The following is an 11,046-nucleotide window of genomic DNA, read 5'->3' as shown; positions in this document are numbered from 1 at the left end:
ATTTCCTCGCTGAATAGTTTGCAGCCTGCTAATTAACAGGTATGGAAGTGTTGTGACAATCACAGTATCATGCGCTGGTTTGTTTTTGTGCACCAGTGCAGGCCAAAGTGAAAATTTTGGATGCAGTGTGTAATGTCATGCAGGATTGGGGAATGCTTTGTTTTTTTAGACAGTGGCAGTCCCTTCCCATTTTATTATTCATTTTGCAGGCCTTGTTATCACACGTGCCGAAGGGAGTTGTGTCCTTACCCATTTTGAGTAGCCCTGCTCCGTTCATTTCCTCGCCACTATTTGAATCGCGGCCATAGCCATGACAAATGAACGTTTTTATTGCTGTTGCATTTTTTTCTAAAGAGAATTGCTGCATCAGACACAGATAGACTGATTTCTAAACGTAACTGTCATCATTCTTCATAGTTACGATCTTGTTTTTTTTTTGTATTTCGTTTACTTTATGTGGTGTTATAGCACTGCAAATTCTAATAGAAATTTTCTCTACTGCAATGTGCTCCTATACCCTTCATATTTGTAAGAACGGTTGCTTGGGCTACTTGGTGACTTAGCTGTGTTGTGTACTTTCTACGTCCTTGTTCCTTTTGCGCTGCGCAAATATGTCAATCTTCTTATTTGTAATGTGAAAATCCTGAGGATAGTCAAAATGAATCAAACGAGCAATGAAAATGAACATGTCAGTAGGTTTAGACTCCATAAAACTGGGTTAATTCAAGCTTGAAGCTTGGAAATAAATATCATCGTACACATTCATTCGTATGGCAGTTTACTTTGTAAACAGATTCCACTAAGTAACTACATTGCTCTTCAATAATTTTGCCCCGCAGGTGTGCATTATAATGAAATGCCGATAATGACCAAGCATCAACCCGGAGTAGGGGAGCTTCGGTGGCGGGTGAAATATCCAAAGGCCAAGAATGGAGAAGCCACAGTCTCCTCAATCAAGGTGGACCCCAGCTACAGTGCGTAATATCTAGTGTCTATAACCCTTTCACCTTTAGACATGATTGCTATTTTCTGACAAGTGTTTTACAATCTGTGATTTGCTGCTGCAAAGATGCAGTTTAGCGCTATTAGTATTTATGATAAATCTGTGGCATTGATCTGCAAAAGGTTGATGTGGTATTTGTAGATCTATTCAGGGGAGCTATTCTTGATGTGTTCATGTATTGGACTCCGTTTCGGCCGCTGTTGATTGGCTGGAGCTTCGAGAGCAGCACGCCCCCTGTTTCCGGTTCTTTTTCGGCAACGTAATTTTGACGTAATGAAGCTTTGACAATTCTCGACACAAATGAGAGGGATGGAGTGCACTTCATGAAACAAACACGGCCTCCAGATATCCGCTTTTAGGCATGCATCTCGGAAGCTGTTCATGAACTCTCATCGTGTTAGCCCTCGAATTAGGTTCAACGCAGCCGCCCACTTAACGCACCTGTGAAGGTCGATACATACTACCCTCCTTTGTTCGCAAGCATCTGGGACATGCTCATATGCTTACAGACTTCTCAAGTTGTAAGTGCTCTGTTACTGTACATTTCATCCACTTTCTTCTTACAGTGAGAACATGGTGGCGAGGTTGGTGCTTCAGCGAGGTCGAGAGCACGATCACGTCACCGCTTGCCACTTTCTCGAGTAACTGAATGCATTCTGCTGAAGTGGACATGTCCATTACATAGACACATCAAGAATAGCTCCCCCCTGTTCATCATGAAGTGCTCAGTGATAGTTCCTCAATCTTTCTTCCTTTTAGAGAATAAATTGAAAATTTTGTGTTTTGTGAGAAAGTGTCACTAACATTCTTCCATGATGGAAATACCTGTCACCAAATGCCAATCAGTGGCTCTTTGCTGATGCGCACCATGTTTGCTGATTTGCATTCGTGTTTCCTTGTAAAGATAGCCTTAGTAAGCATTGAGACAACAAGGTAGGACAGTGCACAGGCTGCAGCCTTGATGTTTTTCTACTTATCTATCCTCCCTTTTCTCATGTTTATCATAACCTCTGCTTTATCACGCAGACTACGTCCATCATCTGCTTGAAGCTGTTGAAGAGCTGTGTGTGCAGACCTCTGGTGAACACAGCCTTCCATAACCACCCCCGCCTCTAACGAGCTCCCATGGAAGTGCTGACAAAGCAGCACTTGTTGCAACACATGTGTCGCGGTTCTCCAATTGAGCCACCTAACACGACCCAGCTGAGTGCGAGCTGTTGGCACTAGCACTGTCAGTCTTACATGAGTTGTCGCCGCCTGCTTTGAGCGTCCGTAGGCCTCCTGCTCAAGTCGTATTTGGGTCAAAAATTGAGGGACACTTTGTATATGTAAATTCCAAAGTGTGTTCGGCAAAAGCCTGTGGCTATTCGACATGGTATCAGGGGAATCTACATTCCAGGGTCGCTTCTCCAAACCGCTTGGCGTGGAATCATCACTGGGCCGCTTGGGAGCCATCTGACTAACTCGACTGCTGCAACGAGATGTCTGACGAAGGCGCGTTGCCACGCGTGCCATCACGTGATTGCTGAGAGATTGTGAGCGGAAGAGGCCACAGCTGGCACCGTTTCAGGGCACGGAGGGACGGACGCCACGAGTATGAGACATTAAAGGCTTTCGCCTTAATAAACCTCGTTCTAGAGCAGTGGAGGTGCAGGATACTCAACCTAGAACTCCGAGACAGGACACTGCCCGCTCCCTCAGAAATGGCCAAAAAAACCACCCAGCAAGGCACGACCCAACTTCCGATGGTCATTGTGACCACTTTGTTACGCCTGTGCTATCCACCCTTCATCAACGGCATCGATGAACGAGACGTCGAAGATTGGCTGTCGACATTTGAAAAGGTGAGCGCTGTTGTATATGAAAGGAGATGAGGATGGTCGCGTGGGGACATGAAATAAAGAAGATGATGTTCAGGCATTGGATTCATTGTTCCGCTGTGTTCTAAATACAACATATTGGCGACGAGATTTCAACCCATGCAAGAGCAAGAGTCCTGATGATTTCTGCTGCATCACCACAATGAGCATACCGAGATTGCAACCGCCACCGCCTTTCCTGCCTTCGCCTGGTCATCCGGCTGTCCCATGGGATCAGTGGAAGCTTCAGAGCTTCCAGCCGAACGCCGAAAAGCTATACTGCTCACATGTCTTGGTATGGAGGGGCAGCGGATCTTCTCTAAACTGAAGCCAGCAGACTTGCAGTCTGGCTGTGCTCCCGCTGCTAGTCCTTCGACCACAGGTGACACTGGGTCGACGAATGACGCATATGACTGCAATCGCCCTGCTTTCGGACCATTTCAAGCGTTCAGTCAACGTCATCGTGGCTCGCCAGCGGTTCAGTTGCCGTGCTCAGCATGCAGGTGAGACAGCAGAAGAATACGTCACTGGTTTACAAATCCTCATTGTCTCCTGTAAATTTGGAAACCTCGCTGATGAGATGCTTCGTGATCAGCTGGTCTCGAAAACGACGAATCATCATTTACGTGAGCGGTTACTTTTTGAGGGCTCCTCACTGGCGCTCTCATGAGCTATCAGTACGAAGAAGCCGCGAGTCATGCTAAGGAATTTTGCGACTCTGCTTCAGTTCTTCACGTTAAAACAGCGCAAAGCTCTTCTCGGTCTTCTGAACAGCAACAACCAAATGAATGCACAACTTGTAAGCCAAATCATCTGAGCATCTCGTACAACGTACCACGAACCTTCGAGCTTGCTATCGTTGTGGAGCGACTGAGCATCTTGTAAAGAGTCCTGCATGTAAGGCCCGCAAGCGCAGATGTCGTCGCTGCGAGAGGATTGGCCACTTAGATTTTATGTGTAGGTCGTCTGGATACTCAGCTAAAGTTCGACATGTTGATGACGACGACGACGCTAGCTCCCAGAGTAGCGGAAAAGCAGTTTGTTTTGTCAATGGACACAAGCATGGCATTTATACATCCGTCGCTGTGGAAGGTCGCCCTATCTCGTTTCTAGTTGTCCAGATGGCAGGATACGAGCGGCGTGATATCCGTGTCGCCGTGACACTATTTGGGTGTCTACCGCTGCACAGCTCATGCCACAGGGAGTCGCACCCACCGTTTTGCTGCACGGACGACTGCCACGAACACGCTTAAGCATTGTTGGATTACCAGATTCATTCACGAAAATCCAACACAGGCGATGAAATGGCTGCATCAGCATGCCAGACAAAACCAACCTCCTTCCAAACTTTACACTGACTGCCGTCGCGGAGCCCGGACAAGACACTTTGCCGTCAGCGACTACGTCTGTGTGAGAAAGTCGTCAGTTCACGGAAAAATATCTTCGCGTTTTTGGAACCGAAGAAGATTATTGAGCAACGAGGGCCAGCTTCATTTCTTTTGGATGACGGTCGAGTGTGGAACGCCTCCAAATTTCAAGCGATACACCCAGAAGCTGCGGAGAAGTTCCGAGGCAATCGACCTGGTATTCTATAGTGGACTCTACCACTACCTAACGAGTCTCTTCAAGGTAGTGCATTTCCTGCGAGTGAAAGATATGCCGACTGTCCATCTGCGTCACGGCAAGAAATAGCAGCACAAGCCAGCAGTCGTCTTTACTGCACGAAAAAATGACCGGCCAACCACCACAGAAGAGCGCACGAGTTAAAAAAACTCCGTTGAAGCTCAGGGACTATGCGTTATGCAAGCGATAGTTTTTTTTATCAACCGGGGAAATGTATATGAAAGAAGATAGGATGGTCGCGTGGGGACATGAAATAAAGAAGATGCTGTCAGGCATCGGATGCATCGTTCCGCTGTGTTCGAAATACAACAAGCGCAAGCAACAAGTGGGATGAGCCTTCAATACTGCAGTATGTTTCTTTCTACCTGGAAAGAGGTCGCAAGTCCATGGTTTCCCAAACACAAACCGGAGTTCACCACTTCTAGAGATTTTTAAGCAGCGTATCACCGACGTGTTCGGTCACCTTGACGTGACCGCGCTGAACAGCGCCTATGCGGTCGTGCTCAGCTGCAGGAAGAAGGCTTCACGAGTTACATCGAAGACGTACTCAACTTGTGCAAGTGCCTTAACCCTTCGATGAGTAAAGATGAGAAGATTAAACACATCTTGATGGTATGGATGGCGCCTTTCAGATGTTGCTGGCCAAGGACCCACGGACCGTGTCTGAACTGGCCACTCTGTGCCAGAGCTTCAACAAACTGCGGAAACAGCGGGTCTTGACATGGCGACTAGCAGCAACAGATGAAACCATCGCACGCTCTGTTGGTTGGCTTCTCTAAAGGATCCTTCTGGTTGCCTTGAACGTTGGGCTCTTCGCCTACAAGAATTTGACATTCGTGTCGTCTACCGATCAGGCTGAAAATATTCTGACGCGGATGCACTCGCTCGATCACCAGTGAAATCTAGCGAAGACCCACACTCAGCAGCTGACATTCTCATCGCTGCCATTTCTGACACCAACATGTCATCTGAGCAGCGAAAAGACCCATGGATTGCCTCTCTACTTAACATCCTTTCTGACACTTCAATGATCTGCATATCCACGTGCCCTTCACCGCCAAGCCACCCATTTTGAGATACTGGACGCGCTATTGTACTGAAGATACTACCAAGCTAATGGTTGTAAATGGCTCTTGGTTATACCAGGTCACATGCGATTTGACATATGCGTGTATTTTCATGCTGACCCGCAACATGCTCACGCTGGCATGTTGAAAACATATCACCAGCTCTGCCAGCGTTACTGCTGGCATGGCATGCATACCTTCGTCAAAAAATATATTCGATCCTGTCCATTGTGCCAACAACGGAAAGCATTGTGCAGCAACGGAAGCACCCGGATTGCTGCAGCCTATACTGTGTCCGGCATACCCTTTCGCTGTGTTGGCATTGATCTATATAGACCGCTTCCATACACTGCGGATGGCAATCAATGAATAATCGTCGCCGTCGACCATCTAATGAGATACACTGAAACCGCTCCGCTACCTTCTGCTGGTGCTCGTGACGTAGCCAACTTAGTCTTACATAGCTTCGTCCTGTGTCATGGTGCACCACACAAACTATTCAGCAATAGAAGGCATGTGTTTTTATCCAAAGTACTTCAGGAACTCCTTCGTGCATGCTGCACAGTTCACCGCACCTCTACAGCCGATGACCTGCAGACAAACGGTCTAACAGAGCGCTTCAACCAAACGCTAGGAGACATGCTCGCAATGTATGTCAATTCTGACCAATCGAACTGGGATGTCGTTCTCTCATTTGTGACTCATGCATACAATACAGCAACGCAGTCAACAAAAGGCTTTTCACATTTCTTTGTTTTATATGGCTGTCAACCATGTGCCACTCTTGACAAATTCAGCCCTGCTTCTGAAATTGTACAGCACGCTAAAGAGTGCCGTCACTTGGCCCGCTCATTCACATCGGACAAACAAGCCCTTGAAAAAGGATGCCATCACCGCAGCCAGCAATTCGAGACTTTCGCCATTGGCTCGTCCGTATGGTTTCGACTGCCCTTCCACTTCCCTGGCCTGTCCTCCAAGTTTTTCCCCAACTATCACGGTCCTTATTGCATCGTGGAACGTCGATCTCATATAAGATATGTGATTGAGCCGCTCAAGACAATTACAGACAGGTGCCACCTTGGTCACGAGAGAGTCCCCGTCACACGCCTAAAGCCATATCATAACCCCTTCCTTCGCTCGTCACTTTCATCCGCCAGGATGGCTTTCCTTTGTCACCAGGGTATTGTAGGGAGGAAGAAGAACAATATGACATAGTGGGACATGACCTTAGCTGAAAGAGCCGAGCGTGAGCTGTTGGCGCTAGCACTGTGCTTCTTGTGTCTGTTGGCATCGCCTGCTTTCTGCATCCATAGGCCCATGGGCGCCGGCCGGATTTTGTCTAGGGGTGGGGGTGGGGGCAAACCCGTGTTGCATCACGGCTGGGGGAGGAGAGGGAGCACTGGTGTAGCTTGGGTGGGGTAAGTGCTGGTATGGCTTGTGGCTTGAGGGGGGCAAGTGCCCCTTTTGCACCCCCCTGCCTATGCCCATGCATAGGCCTCCTGCTCAAGTGCTATTTGCGTCAATAAACCCTGTTCCACTTCATTAATATAGCAGGTGTCCCAAGTATCATGCACTAAGATGTAAGAAAAGCAATTGTGTTACTCGAAGAAAACCTAGTGCATACAGTTTCCAGTGCAGCAGATTAGCTGCCAGTAATTTGTTTAATTATGGTGATTTAACTAGCTAGCTGTAATTAATTGCCTAACTAAAGAAGTACTGCCCTAGTTGTCAAACTTTCAATGACACATTTTTATTCATTGTGATAACATTGTTTTGGTTTTGTATCTTTTTTTTTCCAAACGTATTCACTGTATGTACAGTACTCATAAATTGAAACGGGACAATTTAGGGCTAAGTAATGCACACACTTTCGTTTGCATCGTATTCAGTTTGGGTCGTATCGGCGTAATTTTGACTCAAACGCGTAGATCACAGCCAACATTATCTTTAGAGACCAAATTTATTGCTACATGATGCCGTTATCTCGAGCAATTGTGCATACCAGTCATTATACTAAAGATTTGATGTTGCATTTGAATCCGCGAGTACTGCACCATTTATTGCCCTCCCAGCTTCGACTGTGTCTGAAGTGTTCGATAAATGAAATAATCAAAAAATGTCTGACCTTGTCATAGTGACGTGCTAACTGCATATTCATTTGCACACACTTTATGGTGTAAGGTATGTGCATTAATGCAACAGGGAAAAATATTTGGGAAGGGGGGAGTAGAAAGCACTTGCGAAGCCTGCCACTGTGGCTTCGTGTCTACTCCTGCCTCTCCTTTTTTTTCCTTCCTATAACTAGTTTTCTATAACTAGTTGCAAAGCGACAAGCTTTACTGAACTGCAATTTTTAGTGTTTTTGGTATAACAAATAATTTATGATAATGTGGTGCTATTGCTGCAAGTCTCTATGCATACAGAATTTTTCTTGCTGCTCTCGATGTGCTGTCATTATCTTGGTGTTCTGACATTTCTGTACATTCTTTTTTGCACTACCATGTGCTTCTGCTGTGCCAAATAAATGCTGCTGCCAGTTAACACCTGCAATTTGTTTTGGTAATTCCTTATCCCTATCCTCTATGTGGAGTGAAGGAGCCTGCAACTTGCTACTGCTAAATTGACTGCAACCTTTTTGTTACATTGCCTTAAATAAAAGCGTACAAAATTGAATGGATTCTAAAAGTTACACCTTCACTCTAGTCAAATGGTTGCTATGACTAATTGTTGACAGTCCTGCAATCTCAATGCAAAATGTGCACATTTGATACTCATGCTCATCTATGTTATGTGTTGGTCGTTATAATTTAGCAGCTGGGTGTAGTTAGTGTGCATGCCAATAGCCACCCATTATTTAATACCTTGACACAGCCTCACTGCTTAATCTTGAAAATGTGTGAGGGAAAGTATTAGGAGTAATAGGTTGCATGTTGTGCATTTTAGCTGCATGAATATGAAGGCCGTCAGAGATTTTTCACATTCACTTTAATATTCCGGATATTGAAATCCACAATATTCTTCGGATGGGAAGGCTTCTCTTATGGCTGATACGACGCAGCTGGGAAGCACCACTCTCTTCTTCCTGCCCAGGCGGTGCCACACCTACAGAGCAAACTGCCGGTATGCAGTATACCTGTACTGCCTGAAAAATAAGCCATCGAGTCAAAGAGTGCTACTTGAAACGTAAAATTTGAACAGTCAGCTTTGAAATGATGTAAATCTTTTGAAAAACTTCGAAATGCCACTATCAAGAATGACCTGCTTGACTGCGCACACTGGTCACTTTTTTTTACCACATAATGCACGCTGTTGTTAAGTCTTGTTGCATAAAAAAAATGCTAGGGCCCAAGGACTACTAGCTGCCATCTAAGGCAGGGGAGATGAACTCCTCTGACACTTGCCGTTTCAATAAAAGTTGTTTCTCTCTCTCTGAAAAAACTCGCTCGTTGAAAATGCTTTGGCAACGTACCTGTGTATCTCTGGAGCCTCAAGGAGACCGGGACGGTCGTTCATGAGGGCATAATAGGCTACCGCAAGCGTGTGAATGTTCAAGCAGGCCTGCTGAAATGTTGGATGTGCGGTGATGCAGCCCACTTCTTCTGGTATGAGCGCCCGCACGCGTTCCACGTCCTTGCAGCACAACGACTCCAGCTCTGTCTCCATGGGACGGCAGTGGCCGCATTGGCACCTACGGAAACGGTCGTCAAAACCGCCAGCCTCTATCACGCAGTTCGGTTTTGCCGCGATATCGCACGCGCGAAGCAGCATGCAATTGCGGAATGTTGAAGTAGCTAACCAAAAGCGCGATATGGATGCCGACATAAACGCTTCAGAGATGCCTAGCAAGCCTGTTAGATGCCTAACAACTGCGCGACAGAGATGGCGATGTGGCCCGCTGAGGTCACAGCCTAATGAAGTACATCCTGCTATTCAGGAACAGTGTGTGATTATCTAACCACCAGCATCAATTATACCCGCGCGATTATTTCTGTCTGTGCACATGCCACGGCACCCAGCGGTACCCGACAACGCAATAGTACAGTACAATCGTCGGACATAGGTTGAGTAACTGACGAGGTACTGCGACACGTTTTTTACACGTGCAGTACACGCGAACACGGCTACGAGCTATAAAAGTGTAGCAGTACAGGAACGTACGGTAGAGAGAAAAAAATATATCGCCAACAAGTAACACGCAGATAGCGTTAACATAGCTGATTGTGTCATATCTCACCAGTGAGCGTGGCCCATGCGTGCGTCCGCAGGCACTTCCTCGTCGCTGCTCGGACCAGCGTCCATTTCCGAGTCGCTGCTCTGTAGCGGATCAAAGCGAAAATGATTCGCGACGTCGCGAATCGCGGCGATCCCCAATTCCAGATCGTTGTCATCATCACTGGTCGATGTTGACCGCGACGACGGCGACGACGACGATGCTGGCGACAAAGGCATGGCCGCACGTGTGCTCCTAGCAGACGAAATGTCAGCAGGACGTGACGTCACTTTTTTTTGCGGCCGCGGGATCAGCTGGGGTGCGACCTCGATGTGGCCGCGAGGTAGCGCGGCCAGCACTACAAATTGGCGGGCTTTTCACCCGTTTTGAATCGCGTTCGATACCGGATATATCAATCAATATTACAGATACTTATTCGTCCCTCCGCTGCATTTTGAGTCGCGAATCGTTACTAGGGGGTCGATCGCTACTCGCGGATGCAAAAAGATCCACATGCGTAAATTTGATGTCAGTGCTCCTTTAAAATAGCTAGTGTTGGGCCATGATGGCGCTACTAAATTTAATGCAAAAGATACGTAACTCGATGATCAAGGCTTACATTATCAGACTCGCAAAAATGAACAGGACAAAGAAGTAGCACATGTAAAACAAGGTTTTTCAGATGTATTTTGTTTCAACTAGGTCTCGACAGCCAACAACGCTTTCTTTCACACCGTGCAGTGAACCCTGTGCCCATCTTCTGCAGCCAGAACAGTTCAACTCTTCGAGGTACACAAACAAAACGCAGGGGGAGTATAAACCAAGAGGGGCACTTGACCGAGGTGTTCCACGCTCTTTCGCAGTGTCCGTGCTGACGTAAACCCGCTGCCGCTCCACGCTTCCCTAAACGAACACAAGGTTTCTTTCGCTGAGTGGTGAGTGAAAATCAGGGGTCTCGACAGGGGTGGACGGACTTAGATGTGCTTGTTTCCGCTGCGACGACCACGAGGGGGACGAGGAGGAGGAACCGGTGGATCTTCGTCATCCGCGCTGTGTCCTTCGCAGTTCTTCACCTCACGCAGAGCCAGCAACTTCTCCCGTGCATGGACGAGGGCCTCGTGTAGCTTCCTATTCTTACGCGTCAACGTGGCACACTTCGACTTGTACTCCCCCGCCTCCTGCTGGAGAGCTTCCTGCGCGCGTTCCAGTTGACGCGTCAACGAGGCTGTCTGACGTTCGATCTCGTCAATCAACTCATTATCGTCGATCTCGCCGGCAGCGAAG

General features: G+C 47.3%; 1 protein-coding gene across 1 annotated transcript; it reads right to left on the bottom strand.

Annotated features, from left to right (window-relative positions):
* Window positions 1–6,118: 6,118 nt before the first annotated feature.
* On the bottom strand, window positions 6,119–10,001 carry LOC119397913 (uncharacterized). The gene is made up of 3 exons (XM_049416535.1): window positions 9,787–10,001; window positions 9,022–9,240; window positions 6,119–6,143 (listed from the first exon to the last, which is right to left on the bottom strand). The coding sequence occupies exons 1-3, from the start codon at window positions 9,999–10,001 to the stop codon at window positions 6,119–6,121; spliced, it is 459 nt and encodes a 152-aa protein (XP_049272492.1).
* Between the last annotated feature and the right edge of the window lie 1,045 nt (window positions 10,002–11,046).

Source organism: Rhipicephalus sanguineus, chromosome 6 (genome assembly GCF_013339695.2).
Source record: "Rhipicephalus sanguineus isolate Rsan-2018 chromosome 6, BIME_Rsan_1.4, whole genome shotgun sequence".
Taxonomy (NCBI): domain Eukaryota; kingdom Metazoa; phylum Arthropoda; class Arachnida; order Ixodida; family Ixodidae; genus Rhipicephalus; species Rhipicephalus sanguineus.
This window is presented reverse-complemented; position numbering and strand designations above follow the sequence as displayed.